The sequence below is a fragment of the Heterocephalus glaber genome, unplaced genomic scaffold (genome assembly GCF_053883595.1).
Source record: "Heterocephalus glaber isolate CG9 unplaced genomic scaffold, H.glaber_assembly_v1.0 deba00000331, whole genome shotgun sequence".
In the NCBI taxonomy this organism is placed as follows: domain Eukaryota; kingdom Metazoa; phylum Chordata; class Mammalia; order Rodentia; family Bathyergidae; genus Heterocephalus; species Heterocephalus glaber.
The window spans coordinates 24,716,947-24,736,318 of NW_028258142.1; the positions used below are offsets into that span (position 1 = coordinate 24,716,947).

The 19,372-nt window shown below is 38.0% G+C and overlaps 1 protein-coding gene across 3 annotated transcripts in view; it reads right to left on the reverse strand.

Annotated features, from left to right (window-relative positions):
- Positions 1 to 2,941: 2,941 nt before the first annotated feature.
- Wdr7 (WD repeat domain 7) overlaps positions 2,942 to 19,372 on the reverse strand; it is a 391,751-nt gene continuing 375,320 nt past the window's right edge. For all 3 annotated transcript variants that reach the window (XM_013077256.3, XM_004858390.4, XM_004858389.4), the window contains 2 exons: positions 10,096 to 10,200; positions 2,942 to 3,765 (listed from right to left, as the gene is read on the reverse strand). In XM_013077256.3, coding sequence (XP_012932710.1) covers positions 3,562 to 3,765; positions 10,096 to 10,200 — 309 coding nt within the window. In that variant the 3' untranslated portion in view covers positions 2,942 to 3,561. The remainder of the gene's footprint in view (positions 3,766 to 10,095; positions 10,201 to 19,372) is intronic.

Below are 19,372 nucleotides of genomic sequence, written 5' to 3' on the forward strand. Positions count from 1 at the left end.
AATCATACAGAACTGTTACTGCTCTTATTTTCCTATAAGGATACATTTGAATCATCAGGGAGTATTAATACAACTCCCAGGGCCAACACTGGGCATGGGGTGGGACCAAAGATGCTGCAGTCAATTCCTGTATGTTTGTTTATCCAATTCTTAGAGAAGATTATACTGTTACATGATGATTGACTCAGTTCAAGCTGTATGTGTTCTTATCTGAAAGCATTCAAAGAAAAGTACATTTGGTACTTACACATGACACTGAGCAATGAGGACCTATTTTGTTTGTTACTCTTGCTTTTGCTGCAAACCAATTATACACTCTTTACCTCAGGGATTCAAATTCAGCTCCAAACTGGATATTAAATGAAATGAATTTAATGATCTCATCCCAGCTCCCGAGAGGCAGCCAACCCATGTCATCAGGTCTGACAAGATATAATTTGGGACAATCAACAGTCTATTTAGGAGCAACGTAGAGATAAAGGAACATGCGTGTCATTACCCTGCCCAAGCCACAGGGGGTGCTGTGGAGTTCCTCTAGCTGGTAGTGTGCTTCTGAGATTTATAATGCCACATGGCAGGATCAACATGCACTGCAAAACCAAATCTTGAGATGTTAGCACAAAATGATACAACTGCTCAAAATCTAATTCATATCCCAAAAGATGTACAAAGGCAAGAAGCCTGAACATTTTTCTTGGCATGCAATATTCATCGAGTTGTCTCTATAAAAGGTAAGGTATGATTATAGAGAGACAATAACCTGGAAACACACCATTGTGAGCTCAGTTCATTTAAATGACAATAGCAAGCACAAACCCCTCTGTGGTATTTTTTTAGTAGTGTGAGACTTTCTTTTCCTTTGCTCTACCGTCCTTTGAAAACAAGTTTATATTTCCTGAAGATGGCTCTCCAGTGAAATGAATAATCAGAAACAGAAGGGGGTATGAATATTTAAGAAGACAAAAAGCAATAGTGGGAGAAAAACAATCTTCAGTACAATTCAGTTTTATTTAACACACATATGTACACAGGGACATTTAGCACATATCTACTAAGTGGAATCATCCAGCAATGTCTTGGGAGGCAGACATTTTAATTCACTCACTGTACCCAGTGAGTTCAATCATTACAACATTTTCATATAAGTGTCACGTCATGTCATCTTTTTGCTTGTAAATTACCAAAGAAGCCACATACGCCTTTACGTTTACAAGGACAGGTCCAGATGCAGTGCCAACAAAATCAATAAAACACTAAGTGTGTACACTGATGACAATACAAAGTTTACTTCGCTGAACAATCTAAGCTAGGAGGAAGTTTGGAACTGTGGGTGTCAAAATAGCCAAGGGAAGCATTATATTCACAAGAATGTAAATGTTAGTGCAGCGGTTAGAGATGTCACCTTGTCATCAACTGTCATCCCCTGCAGGGTTCTACAGTCCTCCTGTTCTACTGGCCCATCAGTGTAGCTGTCTGCATCTAGGACCTGGAAAGGCAGGGGCAGGCCCAAGCCCTTGCCCACGGGCTTTGCTCCTCAGGCCCTCATAGCTCTGACTCAGTCTCCATGGTGGGTTCATCTGTGCATTTGCAGTGGGCTGCCTAGCGGTCCCGTGCCTTTTCTCTGATGCATAGAACATTTTGTTTAAAAAAAAATTCTAAGGTATACATTTACCTCATTATTTCAGATAGCTTTAATTTTTAATTTCCATTTCAGTTCATACACAGTAAGCATGTGCTTGAGTACAGAGCAGGCTCAGGAGCCTACTGGAAAAACAAAGTGTACCTTACATTTTTCTATCTACACTGAACACACAGCATGTTCACCAAAGTCTACACTGTATATTTCTTGGCTTCTTTCTTGGAATCTACCTATATAGTCATTATAAATACGATGTACATGCATGTGGCAAAGATTTACTTTTGAGAGAACACTCAATGTATAAAATCAAGGAAGAGTACAGGTTAGCCACCGATGGAAATAACATTTTATATCAATATGAAAGAGATGTTCTAGTGGTCTAAATTTCTTAATATGTTCTTTAATGACCTATTTCAATAAAATAATAGATGTATTGTTCCTGGACCTTGAGCCTACCTTTTTGTACAGTACATAAACTCTGACAATCTGTGCCTTTTAGATTAAATGCTCCCATTATTATTTTGGTTCCTCTGTGAACTTTACATATTTTCCCTGAATTTAATAAATCACTTTCTTTTCTTGCATTTAATAGACCATTTTACCCAACTAATCGACTAACCAACAAACAAAAAAGCCCAATTAAATATAGATCAAAGTCTGTGCAAGTCACACAAAATATTTTTTGATGGATTTTTTTCCATTACTATAAGCAAGAACAGTCTAACTTGACATAGGGAGAAGGTGATCTAGTTGAAATTTTCTTTGAAGCATGATGGACAGACACTTTCACTGCAATGTCTGCTCAAACGAAGTGACTAAGAGCCTCACATTTGAATATATGCTCTTGAATGTTCATGCCATTGCAATTAATTTTCTAGGATTCTTGTTTTAAAAAGTGTCTTCTTAGTTTTCCTTTAAACTCACCAGTAGTTGGAAGGTTCACTTATAGTTATCATGTGGCAACTGACACGTGGGAACTGGAAGTTGTATGGTGACCCAAGGAAGGAATATGCCTTTTCCTGAACAAAAGGAGCTGCAATAATACATGGGAATCTTTACTTTAGGGATATGTTATGCTTCCAAACTTGGTTCTTCATCACAAAAGTCCCTTAAAAGACTAGTTATAGTGACTGAATAATTATATTAGCTAGATCATAAGTAGTGATGATTTTTATTTTAAATTACTAAGTATACTATCGTTTAAGGAGGAAATGAGCATTTGAGAAAGCTAAATGTCTGGAAAATTATATTTTCTACAAGGAAAACATATAATATATATATATATATATATATTTTTTTTTTTCCCTCAATAATCTCAAATCACCTAGGTGTCACTAAAGAAAGGTGGCTAAATCCTAGGAAATTGAATACAGTAATTTCCTAGTAATCACCAGAAGGAAAAAAAACCCCATGTAAACACAGAATCTTTTTGGTATAAACAACAGTGTGTTTAGGACACCCAAAGGGAAGTAATTTCACTAATGAAGACTGCCCCATCACTGCAACACCCAGTGCCAGCACAGCCAGACTTGAGTGGCACTTCGGAGCCAGGCTGTGAGGGCTGGAAATCCTGATAGGGTGGGAGTGCAATCACAGTGGTTATTGATTTTCAAGTTCTGTTGCACCAAGCAACAAGAGTGTTCCCAGGGGCCATCAGCTCTCCCCTCCCTTCCCTGGCAGGGAAAAACTACCTAGTGACAGAATGGCCACATCCTGTTGAGCAGTGAGTGCATGCCTCTGAATTGGCAGGTGGCCTGGGCGGGAGTCTGCCCCCAAGAAGCATGCACAAGTGACACAGACCTGGCTGCACCCCTCATGACACTGGGGTGGGCAGGCACCAAGGAATGATCCAGTGTAAGACAGCAACGTTGGCCTACAGGATTTATAGAACTGAGATGCAGTTAGGGCAACAGACAGCAGTATCAGACCACGAAGCGGTGTTCCTTCCCGTCGTGCGCCATGAGTATGACGTTGCGGTTGGAGGTCCAGATGAGCCGGGCCAGCTTCAGCGCATTGTGGGAGCCGGGGGAAGCTGGCTGCACAGGGGGTACCTGGTAGGTTTTAATGCAGCGTAGCTGAGGTGCCGAGTTCAGCATACCGATGCTTCCTAGTAGTGATGTGTTCATCTGGAGGGACAGGGGACAGCAGAGCACATATGTCATTTAGAGACCCTTTCCCTTTTATGGAGAGTGCTTCCATCCCTTCTGGTTCTACAGCGGCTAGTCACGTTCACATGGAAGCTATTCTAAATCTCTGTAGGGCTCTTCTGGTGGATCTGAAATTATTCTGATGCTGTAACTGTAAATGGATACATCTAGAGAAATTTAGCTTTGTTGGTAGGAGGTGACAGCAGGGGTTCACTGATCTTGAGGAAGGAATTAAATTAGACTTGTTAAGAAAATGGTTTAATTAGACAACATTTGGAAATTAGGGGTATGTAAAACTGCAGACCTTTTCATTTTTTGACAATAATGCTCAGTGCATCCCTGAAGGATGAGTCCATGAAGACGTTTTAGGGTTTATAATTAGTTCAAGAAAATGAAGAAAAGTTAAGCTATAGATAAAAGTGATACTTTACTGATCAGAGCTCAAAACTCAACCCCTCAGACCCATCACCAACACCTTTGATCCTCACTTGCTTCTTAAAAACAGACTCTGGAAAGCTCTCACTTTTTTTGAAGGGAAAAACAAGTCAATATCATCTCATTGCTTTGATAAAGGGAATGTATTCTCCACAGTTTGTCAACAACACCTTTTTATCAATTGGTGATTTCTGCATTTTGGCAGTTTTTCTGGATTTGAGTTAAATTTAAATTTTCTTAATCCATTCACATAACTGAAAAATAACATGGAAACTATGAATCATGAATAACTATGCATTCAGGTCAAAATGCTAAATAATGAACTGCAGTTATCTAAGTGAACTGTTTCCAGAGCAACTGAGTCTGAAGCTTTCTTTAGATTCCAAGTATTATTTAAAATGCTTTCACTATGCATCATTTGTGCTATCATAAGCCAAGCCACATAGAAAGCATAGTGAAAATCAGAAAAGAAGCCTTGGAAACAGTAGTTTTCTCTGTGCTAATTTTGTTTCTAATTCTCACCAGTGGAACCTTTATCTATATGCATAGGATGCTGGGGATTTGGGGGAAACATGCAGATTACAATCCAACATATACAAATGGTTGAAAAACAAAACCCTAGCTAATCCTAGGACATTTAAGATGTGTTATTGCTGATATCATGGTCTGCATGTGGATCAGTGCAAACTACAAGCCATTCCTTTTTCCAGCCCCTCTCAGCAGCAGGATGGTGTCAGAGGGCGTAAATCATGGCATCTCTAGCAGAGTGTGTGCAGGCTCCACTGACATTTTCACAATTTAAATCATCTTGAGTAATAACCCTTTTAAGATGACTAATGTTACCGATTTTCCCGCATTAATAATAGTGCCGAACACAAGACAGAGGTGAAAAAAAATCACTAGTGTACGAGGTCACATTTTAAAACCAAATGTTTGGTTATTGTTAACTCTTTCTGCTAAAGTTTAGTTCTCACTTAAAGCCAGGCACTACCTTGCTGTCACCCTTCCAAAAGCCCTTTTCCTTATGTCCTTCCCTCTTTTTTTCCCCCAAAGTCCACAAAAGGTAAAAACCAATGCTTTACTGCCTTCTAGAAATTCCCAAATAGGGTAAATACAAATAATGGTGAGCTGAATTTGATAGTTTTCACTTCTATAAAAAGTAACAGTATATAATTTAGTCCTCTTACAGATAAGATCCAAATGATGCAGAAAATTGCTGGTTAAAATTAACTGGCATCAACAGGCATACTGTGTTTTTAAAAAATCTAATTTCTCAGTTGATAAATAACTACAAAGTATTTTTATTCTTTATAGATTTTCTATAAAAATATGTATGAAGCTTGATTTCTGCTGGTGACTCAAAATGCAAATGGCATATAACATGCCCAGACACTTTCCACTTTTACTTCTTTCCGTGAAATTTAGTCATGTACAAAAAATGAGAGCTAAAGGGGGAGAGGAAAAGACTATCTTATGGGAATTCCATATAGATGGAAATGATTTTCAGAAAAGACCATTATTATATCTGGGTTCCCTTCATAACCTGAGTCATTCCTATTTTGGATCAACGGCTTTGATAAAGTCAAACAACCTTCCTGCCTCAGCACAGGGCCATGTACAATTCTATAAAGTACATAACTGCTATAGTTGCCTACAGTTGGAAGGACTAAGACCCTTTTGTTCATTAAATTTCATTGCTTCTCAGACCATCCTTTCTCTATTCCCTCCTCAAAAGAGGAAGGGATCTGAGTAAGGATGACTTAACTTTTCCATAAGCTCAGCCAAAGAACTCTCACTGACTGAAACAGTTAACAATTTTGTTATTCAACATTAATTTTTTCTTCATTGGCAACTGGCTACAAACTATGCTAAAGGAATGGCAACTTAAACCTTGAGTCAGTGAAAACCACATGGAATTGTAATATTTGGTAATATTAAGTTTTTGCCTGAGCACAAAGATATGAAGTTATTGTATATAAAATTCAAATACTGTAAGTACAAAAAAAACCCCTAACAAACCCATATCTCCTGAAATCTCTTGATGGTCATTGTGAGCATTTTGGTAAACAACATTCCAAACTTCCATGAATATGGAGAGAAAGAGCGCATGCGCGAACGTGTGACGGAGGGAGAGGGAGAGAGAGAGAGAGAGAGAGAGAGATTGAGATTTAAGGAATTTTACATAGAGTCATATTAAAAGGTAGTTTTGGATAAGCCAAACATAGAAAAACAGTATCATAATTATTTTCTCTCATACATGAAAACTAAATTTAAAAAAGATGATATGAAAGTAGAAGAGGGACTATAAGGACTAGGAAAGAGGTGGGAGGAAATTTAATATGAGGGAGACAGGGGCTGGTAGAAGAGAGTGTAGATATGATCAAAGCACAATATATGCATGTACACAAATGCACAGTGAAACTCATGAATTCGTATAATTATTATTCACTAAAAACAATAATAAAGGTATTTCTGCAGTCTACTTTTTCATCCAACAAAATGTTGAGGGCAACCTTTTCACATTAATGACTATAGATTTACATTATTGATTTTAAATGGCTAAATAGTATTCTATTGTATGATAGAGTAAAAGACAAAACTAATATCCATCTAATTTATTATTAGCATTCCTGAAAGAGAATATTTACTTATTGGACCATAGTCGTAAAATTTAGGTGTGAGAATTACTAATGCATTCATTACCAAAATATTCTTGCTCAAACAGAAACAGATACACTGAAGTAAAATTCTCAAATTGTACAAATATGATGTTAAAGAACCACAGGGTTTGAAAGATTACTAACTAAATCACATTATTCAATAGCTGAGTATGTAACTAAAATGCAACTTTGGCTTTTCCCTTCCTTTCAGAAATACGGTTTACAAAACCAGTTCTGTGAAGATTATTTTCTGAGCACAGAAACACACACAGATATAATTCATCAAAACATGAAATGTTTTAATGCTTTTCCCAGTGTGAGTAATGCTGCATACAACCTTTTACTAAGTCTCACTTGAGTAATTATCCAACCAATATTTCTCATTAACACTCATTTCTCAGCAAAGATTTTAATAGTTGATAGCTTTAGCAAGGCTCTGTATTAATAAGACTTCATTAAGTTTTCAACATATATTACAGTACACTTACTGGAATATATAAAAGTGTTCTATACATCATTAGAACTAAACAACATGTATCTTGATAAATCAGCCTAGCCAATTTGGGGAGAATAACAGTAGATCCAATATTCCTCCTGGATTCTCTAATTCAAACAAAAGGCCATTACATTTCTCCAAGAGGTTTCACTGTATTTTCTTGATTAAGCCAAAATGGCCTGTTTCTATGTCTTACACTTAAATCTCAAAACTAAGCTGGTATAACTTAAGCATTCAAGGAATGGGCTGCATCTTAAACTCTGACACTGGCTTGAGGGGCAGAAAAGCCCTAGGTGTTGCCTGAGTGGCTCTAGTGTTCTGCCCCGTGGAGATGACACCCGGGGCAGGTGAACTTAGGGAGAAGGGACCATGCTGCACTTGCACTGTGCACAGAGCCAGGCACAGGCACAGGCACAGGCACAGGCTTGATGCACTTGACAAAGCCCAGAAACAACAAGAGGAACTGGAAGAGGAACAAAGGGATCTCAATGGTTAACATCAAATGAATGATCTTGACTTCTAAGGTTTTTTTTTTTTTAAATGTTAACTACAATTTCACCAAGGTTCTGGGCAGAAATTTTGATAGGAAAAGAACAATTTTCAAGGAAATGATGAACAAATGTATCCCCCCCCCAAAAAAAAAAAACCTTAAAGATTTAGACACAGGGAAGAAGAAAATTTAACATTCATAAAATTCAGGAAAATCCTGGAAAAAGTGTCAAATCTGACTAAATTTGGAGCAATTCCTTTATATAGTGAATTATGTTTTCTTATCAAAAAAGCTGACAACAAAGGAGAAGTTTAGTGTATTTACTCCAAAGAAGGAAGCATGGACAGAACAAAAGCTCCTTAAAAACAGGCCCAGTTACTTGCTGATTTCCATAGGTAAAGTACCGCACACTTAAGACACCCCGGCAGTGCTGAATGAATAGCGCTTTCGGTAAGAGCTGCTCCAAGACTCCAAGAGAACAGGAAATAAAGGAAATCTGCATCAAAGAACAGTTGGCATAATAGCACAAAGACTATTGTACTGGTTCTCAGTAGAAAAAAAACCACCAGTAGGTAAACTCTTGAAAGAACCATTTTTGGGTGCAAATTTCCAATGATGAATATCATTATATTGTATACCTAAAATGTACCAATGATTAGAAAGAATAATTGATAATGTGAAATAGGAAGAAAAGGTCCAAAGGGGTAGGGGAAGTGGGAGGGGCAGGGGAAAGGAAGGAAGGGAAAGGAAAAATTATGAGAAATGGAAAAAATGGAAACAAAGTCTTTGTAAATAGGGAAGGGTGGAGGGGGTAAAGGGAGGGCTGGGAATGGGGAAAAAATAAGAACCAAGATGCATCATGTAAAGGTACAAGTTCCCAATGAGAAATGTAAATGTATTGTATACCTAAAATGTACCAATAAAAGAATTAAAAAAAAAAGGAACCATTTTTGGTTGGACTCTTAATGGACTTCCAGGAAGATTTTGGTTACAAATTCCATCTATGTGGTTATCCACTAAGAAAAATGAAGATGGGTGAGATCTCTAATGGAAGGAGTTTAATATGGCTAATTAAGATGCTGGAGATACATTCTGGAAGACATGATAATGAGAAAATAAACCGGAAAACTAAACTAGATAAAAAAGTAGAAAAAAATTTGGACAGATTTGGAACTTGTCATGTTTTAATAGCATGTTGTTAATTATGCAATTTATTGTTATCCCTTTTACATTTTATTAGCTATTGATTTTTTTAAACCATCATCAAGTTGTTCTGAGGCCTTGGTTAAACTTTTATTTTATTTTTAGCTTTCAAGGCAATATGCTGAATCTTATACAACATACTTGCACCCTAGGAAAATACAAGTAGTAACAAAATTTAAATTAACTCCTTGGGGCTTTGGTAATATTTAGTTTTTTGTAAATTGTTAGGACTAAAAAAGTAAGGTAACAAGGAAGCAGATAGGCTGACAATTAAGCACTGAAGATGAAACATATTCTATTATAAATATTAGTTGCTCAATGTCAATCGTGTCATTCATTTCAATCAGAATTAAACATAAACATTCTCATGAACTATCCAATAAAGATATTCAGATTTTGAAAAATGTTTTCAAAACTTAGGAATTAAGATCATTTCGTAGAAAGTTTAGAATGCAAACAAAATAAGATATTATTAAGGGGACACAAAGAAAATGCTAAGAAAATACCTTGCTGTCCCTACGCCCTAGCCCTGTTAAGAGTCATGAAGGACCTTGTTAGAATCTTCGTGTAGATTAACAGCCTGAGCAAGGCTGCCCGGCCTGATTCCTTTCAGGTCAGGCCTTCACACACACCCATCCTTGCTTCCTGTGTACACACAGTACCTGTGCTCTCCACACCTGTCCTTCCACAGCATCCCTCAGGGCTTAGGCCAATGCCGCTGTCTCTGGACTGCCTGCCCACAGCCCATCCTCAGCTTCTCTGCACTGCGACTGCATATTCATCTGTGTCTCCTTCAGACTGAAAGCTCTGTGACAGCAGCTGCCCCTCTTCCCAGGTGCTAACCATATTCTCGGCACCCTGAGGGTAGTGCCTGGTACACAATCAGCAATCCATAAACACTTGTTTTGTTGAAGGATGGGTGGAAAGGTAGGAAAGAGGCCAGCAGGAAGGCTCAACAGGAAGATTTTCCCACCCAAGCACAGCACAAAGCATATACTTCAAGCTCCTGCAGCATGTACTCTTACCTGCCAGAAAGAAATGTGACTGTCAGTGTTTGAGTAGGTGGCAAGATATCGTCCATCAGGAGCAAAGGCCACTGCAGTGATTGGTCCCTTGTGTCCATGGATTGTCTAGAAGAAAATTCATAGGTCATTAATGGTAAGCATTCCGCAGAACTACATGCAAGGGCACATGTAAATGCATTCATATTGAACAAATTATGTCATAGTGGGCCAGAGATTTAGCTCAGTGGTTCCAGCGCCTGCCTTGCAAGCACAAGGTCCCGAGTTCAATCTCTGGTACCAAAAAAAGAACACCAAACAAATTATGTCATAGACATTAGATATTGTTATGTTCTTTGTTTAGAAAATCAGATTAGAAAAATAAGAAAAGCAACCAAAGTTGTTTCACTGTATGTCCAAGGGCTTTAATTTTGTTTTGAGGAATGGACCTATCTTCTAGTTTATAGGATAATCTTGTAAATATATCAATACACTGTATATCTTGCAATATATCTTGTAATATATCAATACAGTGTACATAATCTATGTTTTAATTCACTTATGTCCACTACAAGGAAGAATTTTGCAATTAATTAGGAAGGCAAGAAACTGATCACCAAAATTATCCGGGAATCTTGCTTATCTGAAGTGAAAATCAAATCTGTATCATAATACCCCTGTTGTTGAAAGAGTTAAAGACTATAATTTCAACTTCTTAATAATCACACATTTTTCATGTCTTATGCTTGATTTTCTACCAATAACACTGTGCTTAAATGCATATAGCTGCAATTAGTAAACATATACATGCATGTGTTGGACCCACATATAAATCAAACGTTATTAAAAACAAGTTAACAGAGGGTTTTGAACCTTTGCCAATAGCTATCATTGATTTAACCATGAATAATAAAAGGGAAGTTGTATTTTAGACTAGGTCTTTGATAAAAGGTCCTTAATAATAAAAAAATACCCTCAAGTCTGATGACAATAATTATAGAAAACACTGCATACTAAGCAAATTAACATTAATATTGTATTAATCTCCCTATTTCAACCTTTAAAACTATACCTCTACAACATTAACCAATACTCAGTTGATCTTACAAGCTGTAGGTTAGTCTTCTCCCATTGTCTAAAAAGGAATGAGGAAATGTGTGCCCTTAAATGGAGCCAGTATCAGGAGGGTTTGTTTCCACTTGTAATTTGTGGTGAAGATATGGAAAACTTGAGTCTCAGTGGGAGCATCAGGTTTATTATGTGATTCAGCCCATGTATACTGTACTAGAAATTTTAGTAGGGTACTTTTCATAATTCCTATCTGAAGATTAAAATGAGAATGAAGGGAGGAAGAGGGAAAGGGACATAAGTACATTCTTCAATATCTTTTATAGTCAGTTATTTACAGTCATTTGATGTTCAAAGCACTGAGGGATCCAAAATAATGCCTGTTTTTCAAGATTCAAAGAAAAGTGTTACACTGAAAATATAGGCTGGGCTTTAGGCAGGGAGAGAGTACTAATCTGAGTCAGACTGGGTTTGCCTTTGGGCTTCACAAGGTATTAACTGTGGAATGTAGGGCCACATTATTGAAGGTAGTGAACTTCAGAGAATCCATGTCTATAATTTAGGGATGATGATCATGGTGATGATGATGTTGGTGCTAATGATTATATATATCTCAAAGAGCTCTGTAAAAATTAAATAATACACATAGCACTCTCCACAATGCAGGATACATAAGAATTTGACATTTTTATTATTCCTGCTTGCTTAGACATGGCCAAATGTGGACAATCACATAGCTCAATTACTTGAGTATACTATTTAATGAACCCTCCCCCACAAAAAAAATGCTGAACCTCAAATGAGTGTCACTTAGCATACTAGGTTGCTTAGAAACAGACTTCAGACTGTGACATGTTATCAAACACATTTGGCAACTAGCCATGGTGCTGGCCCACAAATGTACTAAGTTAAGCAATGGGTATGCCTACTGAATAACTATTACAAGAAACCAGCTTAACATCAACTATACTAGAATGAAAATTATTCTACACAGGGAGAGGAGGCAGGGAGAGGGCTCAACCAATTAAATGGGAAAACTAGCCATTCCCATTTATAAGTTGTAGGTTGGTCTTTTCTCTTATAAGACCATTTTAATGAACTCACTGGGCAAGCATTTTGGTTTTTTTAAATCAATATGCAGTTCTGCAAAAAAATCTGAAATTCTACTGGGTCAATCTGCATCTAATTTTTGGCTAAGATAGCTCATTGGGAAGATCTTGATTTACAACAGAGGTTGTAGGGCCGGGGATTTAGCTCAGTGGTTTCAGCGCCTGCCTTGCAAGCCCAAGGTCCCGAGTTTGATCCCCGGTACCAAAAAACACAAAAACAAAAAAAACAACAACAGAGGTTGTGAACAGCAAACCTTTAAGCTGAAAATCAAATGGTACATATGTTTAGTTTGGCCTGCAAAAAATATTAAAAGATATTGTAAGCCCATGTTTCTAATTCATCAGATCTTATGTAAAATCAGGATTTCAAAGATTTCCTGAAAGACTGGAGGACGGGGCAATAATGGACCTTTGTTCACGTGTGGTAACATCATGCATGCCTGAGTGGAGGTAGCCACTTTCCCCTGGGTGTTTGTTCTTCACTTCACCAGCCCTGACACACAGAAGACCTGTCTACCATACTGGCTAGCTCGCTGATTTCCTGACTGGTGCCTCATGGCATTTATGGTAACCCTTCCATTATAAATACTTGATTCAAAATAGTTTCTTGCCTGTTCAGGGATCCTGGTAGCCATCTAAACTTGTAAGCAGACTAAAAGTTCTTCTAAGAAAAAAACTGGCTCTCTTTGAAAGCCCTCACAGCCCAATTCTGAATGGAGGTAGACTGATCTTTCTTCTGGAGACTGGACCTTAAATTCCAAAACAGAATGCAAGGCTGGCATCCTTCAAATTAGTATCCTTTCCCAGTGGGCAACCAGAAAGTACTTCAAACAACTTAAGAATGCAATAGTGAGCTGAAGACAAACCAGCAGACCCTGAGAACGTTACAACCCACAGAACCTGGCAATACACCTTTCTCCCAGACTACCTAAGTTAACCCTGTTGTAAAAGCAGGGAACCAGATACACAGGAACCACACTTGCTCCTTCAGAACAGTCTTCACTATTTCATCCTCTCGCTTCACCTTACTGAGGGCTGCTATTTAGAACACCCACTAGAAGGATACTTCTCCATAAGCTGTTCATTGTTATCTAGTGTCTCTAACAGAACATCCTGTGAAATAAATTCATCCTGGAGTTTTCTACCAGAAAAATGTTCCTCTTTCCAGCTAAATGTCATTGCTTTCTTTTGTCATGTAACAAGAATTCCATAATCTAACATGTTTGTTTTTCTGCCAGGAAACTCAGAACAAAATTTCTGCTCACCGTGTCTGGTAATGAATACTTCCTATTCTTTTTGCTAATTGTTCTGTTTCCCTCTGTCGTTTCTGCCTAACTACATATCGAGTTTGATTTTGTGAATTACTTTAAGGACTGTTTTGGACAAAGGGGTATTATACTTTAGATCAGACGTGTGCATGTAAGTACATGCACGTGCATGCGCGCGTACACCCCACCCCCAACCCACACACTAAGATATTTCTAGGTCCCCCTCAGGGCTGTCTTTTTAAAGACACCTAAAGAAAACTCATGGAGCACTGACTACAGTTGACAGACAGATAGATCTGTTGTCTCATAAGCTAGCAAGTACCACTCATGGCAGTGCAGGGAAGCTCACTATTTTAAATGGTTTCGTACATCTGGTGAGTTCATTACCATCTCTGCCTGAGAGGTGCTTCAACCCTCACAGTAATGGACATGTTACCACTGTCTTTTGTTCAGATTCTGAACTTCTAAGATCTGTGCAGGCACCACCTGAACTGACTTTAACCTCTACTCTGGCATGAGACATGCAGCTGCGCAGGGATCACAGCGAACTTGTAAGTGCTTTGTGATGGGGCAGACCCAGTGGTTTGGGTCTCAAATGCTAGATCCTAAAAGCCATTTTCAATAAAAAGAGGTTTAGTAGACTTTATATGTGAATGGGTATCATATCTCATTATATTTTTAGTCAAAAGAATTGCTGTCTTGAAAAGACAGAGATGGAATATAAAGAAATTAATCTAATTCCGAAAATGCTGTGAACAATAAGAGAAATCAAGCAATTATCCCTAGCAGGAGACAGAGTGCTGAATTGTTAAGCACCCCTCAACCCCCTTGTATTATGAAAGAAAAGAATTTGAAAGGCAGGATTAATAATGAGCAATACTTACACACCAATTTTTAAGGTACTTTCAGTCTGCTCTACAGAGAAATATAATTAATCCTCTTGCACAGAGAAAGATACAGAGACTAGAATTTCTAAAATGGTTTGATCAGTGTCAACAGGAACTATGCCTTCTAGAATATTCTTTAAATTGTTCTTCCCGTGATCTATCTCTTCTTGAAATTCCTGATATGAAGCTTCCAAATTAGAAGTTTGAGACTTGAATCCAAAATATAAGACTCTATTATACCTACTTTAGAGGTTGAACAAGATTATAGGGAATATTTTATATTTACCTGTAGGACACATCATTATTTTAAGTGGAGGGGGAAAAAACTAACCAAACAGAACATCTTGTTACTTTCAACATAACTTGTGAAGAAAATATTTCCAAAAGTAAATTTTGCTATCATAAATATTGCTGTAAGGGAAAGGTCTATAAAGTACAGACCGTGTATTTAATATTTACTGTAATAAAGGGGAAAAAATGAACATAGATGGAGCCCTGACAGTCTCAAGGTCTGCAAGTACCGAGACAGAAGTAGCCACCTCCATTGTGTAGCTTCTTGGGGAACAACATGGTAGGCTTTAGACTGAACTAGGGAAGGTCAGGGGCATTGAAAGTTCTGCTGAGCTGAAAATATGTCCCTAGTTGGCTGCACAACTCCTCTGAAAGTTCTAGAAACTCACCTACCACTTCAGTGGAGACATTTTCCCTAGCATTTGCTCTGTTGTATCACAAACAAGTAGATTTTCATAGGTGTAGGCATGGCAGATGCCCTGAGTTTAGAGTGAGCCTGAAATGTCTATTTATATAAGGAGGCAGGGAATAGGTTGGAAAGTGTCAGATATTCAGGAAAGTTAGTACCCAGGGTGGGAAGGCAGACTCCTGAAAAGAAAAGGAGGGGTAATGCCGAAGACCTACCACTATGGTCATTTTCCTAATGCTGAACCCACTGAATGATAATCAACAACATCAAGCAGAGGTTGGGATGAGCTTACTTCTGTACAGGAAGCACTCACTACAGATTTGGTATCTTTTACATATTCATAACTGCTGAGTCTGAAAAGGGCAGATAAGGAGGGTGGGCTACCGTCTGATTTGCATTCCTTTCTGACATCCCAATACAGAAGCCCACAGATTTCATGGCTGGCTGGCAGGGAGGTAACTGCTCACAGCAGAGAGAAAACAAAGACATCCCTCTGCCTGACAGCTTTATTTGTTAGGCAAGAGAAAGGCTCATCAAAAAAGAGCTGTTTCAGAAGAGTTCAAAAGTTAAGAATTAATTATGTTCAAGAAAAAAAAGTCCTTTCTTTTCTCCTAAGCAGCTAAGTTGTGAAAGCTTTATTAGATATTTAAGGTTCATCTGTTCAAGGAAACAAATTATAGGTTCAGCAAATAATTTAGGAAGATAATCAAATCATTAAAAAATAGATAATCTCATCTATGGCCGATTAAAAGGCTCAAGTGCAATTTAATTATCACTATGCACTAAACCTTCTCAAGCTTTCTGTGCACAGACTCTATGAGGACCACACCATACTGCCAAGAGCATTGAAAGGTCACCATTCTTTGCTGCATGTGGAGGGGACTGCCTGAAAGCAGGTCAGACAGGTGAAAATCTATTCTGTTTCCAAATATCTCTACAGAAGATTCCAAAAGACCTCCTTCTCCCAAGAGGACCCTTTTTAGTGTTTAACAATGTGTGCTGTCGGGAAATTTTTCCTGATATCAAGTCTAAATCCAAAATGCTGCAATTTTAGCCTGCTTCTTCTTGCTCTGTTCTCAGCAGAGATGGAGAAGTGCTAGTCATCAGTCTCTGGGTAATCAATCACCTTTTGTACACTTGAGGGCTACTGCAGCAACTTGGCCCCTTTTTACTTATTATTTTCAAGATTAAAGAAATATCCTGGTAACTAGAACTTTTCCTTTAAAGTCTCATTTTCCAAGTTTAAAAAAAAAAATTCTGGTGGTCATTCTTTAAACTGTCTCTGAACTTTTTAATCATGCCATCTTAGAGTTGGATGGTATCTTAAGGTCACCTTATTTAATGTCATCTCAAAATGTAGAATTTCAAACCAGACTGAAAAGAATTTAAACCCGTACCAGAAAGAAACAGGATGTCATTGTATTTTCTCACAATGCTATGCAGGAGGCCCGCACCAAGCTTACTTTTTTAGAAAATAGCAATCATGGCTGAGAATTACCATTAGAAGACAATTTACAGAAGTCCTTGAAATGGAAAAGCTGGTGGAATTGCTGGTAAGCAGATGGTTGACATCCACCGTGCTACCAGTTACCTTTAGGAGACCAAGACATGGACAATGAGCCCAAGGGATAGAGTCTCTGTGAGCAGACACAGACAAACAAGGATTATCAGGCTCTGCCCTATATATATTCTCTTCTACTACACTTCCTAAGATCATTTGTACTGACTGTGCATTCTGTTTATCTTCATAGGATAGGCACTCCCACCCACTTAATTAACGCTCCTTGATCCTCTCCTATTCCTTTCTATTTCTCTAGTTTGCCAATTATCAACACTTAAATCATATCATCTAGGTGGTTATAGAGCCTTGTTTATATATTACCACTGTGGTCACTGATAAAAATGTATATAGGACTTAATGCTTTTAATTTTTATTATTTTAAAACAAAAACAAGTTTAGCAAGGTTTACTGCAAAATTATTTTTATCATTATTATTATTATTTTTTGGTACCGGGGATCAAACTCGGGTCCTTGCGCTTGCGTAGCAGGCGGCGAAACCACTGAGCTAAATCCCCGGCCCCTTTATTTTTATTATTCTCCAATTAAGGAGACCAAGAGATGGAGGGAAGAGGATAAAAAAATTAAGATGTGTTATGTAAGTGTACCAATTTCCCATGATGAATACAATCATTGTGTACTGTAAACATGTATTAATAAAAATCAAATAAAATTGTATACTGGTATGTGTGCATTAGTGAACCTGAAAAGCAGTATAAGAAGCCAAACTTCTGTGGCAAATATTATGTGCCAAATACTGGACTAAACCTCTTATACAAATTTCTTTTTTTTTTTTGGTACCAGGGATCAAACTTGGAACCTTGCGCTTTCAAGGCAGGCAGCGGAACCGCTGAGCTAAAGCCCTGGCCCCATAAACTTCTTATTCCTTATCAATCAATCTTATGAGATAAGAAGACTCTCTTACCCCCTCTTTATAGATAAGGAAACTGAGGCACAGGGTGGTGGAATAATTTGCTTTGATTAGAATTCTATCAGTCTGGCTCTAGAACCTGTTGCCTAATAGAACTGGCATTATGTACATTACACACTAATGCTCCTAAGTGACTTTCCTGAGCATGAGTGACAAGGATTTTGAGTGATGGCTGGTGGTGCTTGGAGGTGGGTGCAGGTAGATCCTGTGTGCAAGAGTATGGGGTGGAGTGGGACGTCAGAAAGGGAAAGTGTTTATTCCCTGGTCTTGGGCAGGCAAGAGTCAGACAGCTCCTCCTTGCACACCTTGTTCGATCCTTGCGGGGTGGGGTGGGGGTGGCTCAAGACTCCCACTCCCAGGTTACATAAAGGCCTTCTATAGCCAGGTGAAAGCCTCTGGTTTGGCTCAACCTCCTTCCACATCCTGGAGCTGTCTTGGTCTACTGTATGTTCCCTACTCTGCCACTCTGAGAGGACTGGTGGAATGATGGCACTGCTTGGCCCAGAGGAAGCCCCATCTCCCAAGGAACCTCAGGTACTCAGCAGTTCTATACTCTTGCGGGGAGAAATGTCCCCTGGTCCATGCCATAATGGTAGATGAAGAAAAACTTTTTTCCCTGACCCAGCTCCCAGAGCTTAAATCCCTGAAAATGGGGCTGCCCTTTCCTTCTTTACTGGTAAAAAAAAGGACAATGATGCTGTGCTGGGTTCCAGACTCCCAGGCCAGAGAGGGATGGGACCTTATCTAGCTTTCCTCCCGGGGTACTCAGCACCTGAAGGTTTCACTTCCCATTAGCTTGTCTGTGCTCCAAAGAGACAGTACCTACGGTGAGAACCATAAATAAGCACTTCTTAAGCAAAAGATAATTATAAAATCAGGAGCCTGGCTTTCTCACTTAGACATGTAATAGAGAAACAAAAAATATCGACCAAAATGAAAGTACATGGCAAATATAATCTTAAAACTCTCTAGTCTTGAAGGCAGCCCAGCTTTTCTCGTTGGCTCATTATCTCCTACAGTCTAAGCACGTAAGTCTAGATGATGCCCTTTGGTGGTTCTACAATGATTTTGAACAGAGATTTGAGGGTTGAAAATGGGTTATCTCTATAATTTCTTTTCTTGATGGAAGGCCAAAGTGGTGCTTTTTATTCACATTATGCCAACTCTCTGTAATAAGAGTTAACCTGTCATGGCATTTTTCCAATCCAAAAGCCATTGGAAAATTCAACTCAATGAACTGTTATTTTCCATCACCATCTAATTGAAAAGAATATACATTATGGGAGAAAAACAAGTGGATTTGTCTCATCTGAACATCTTAATAGAAAATAGATTTAAGGATAAACATAATAAAGTGAGCTATCTTAAGTTTTACTATAAGATATAATGCCTAAAGTAAACAGACTCTCTTTATTCCTTAAAATAGGTATAGCATTTATTACTCATTTTAGGGTACTAAAAGTTATTTATATGTCATTTGGGAATTGACAGTGTCTAAGAACTTTTCAGTATCAATATATTGAAAATCTTTATGACATAAGCAATAGTTTTTGGAATTTCGTCTGGGGGAAGGGTTATATTCTACTCATATCTAATAGAATCAACGTAAATGCTTAACACTACTCTTATAATTTAGGCTTTGCTAATAATTTCAGAATTTTGAATACTGAGGCTTATATTTTCATTGAAATTTATTATAAATTACCAAATTTAAATGTTTAAAAAAGTCAATGAACATGTATCATTAGTTGTTTACCAATCTTCAAATATAGTAATCATG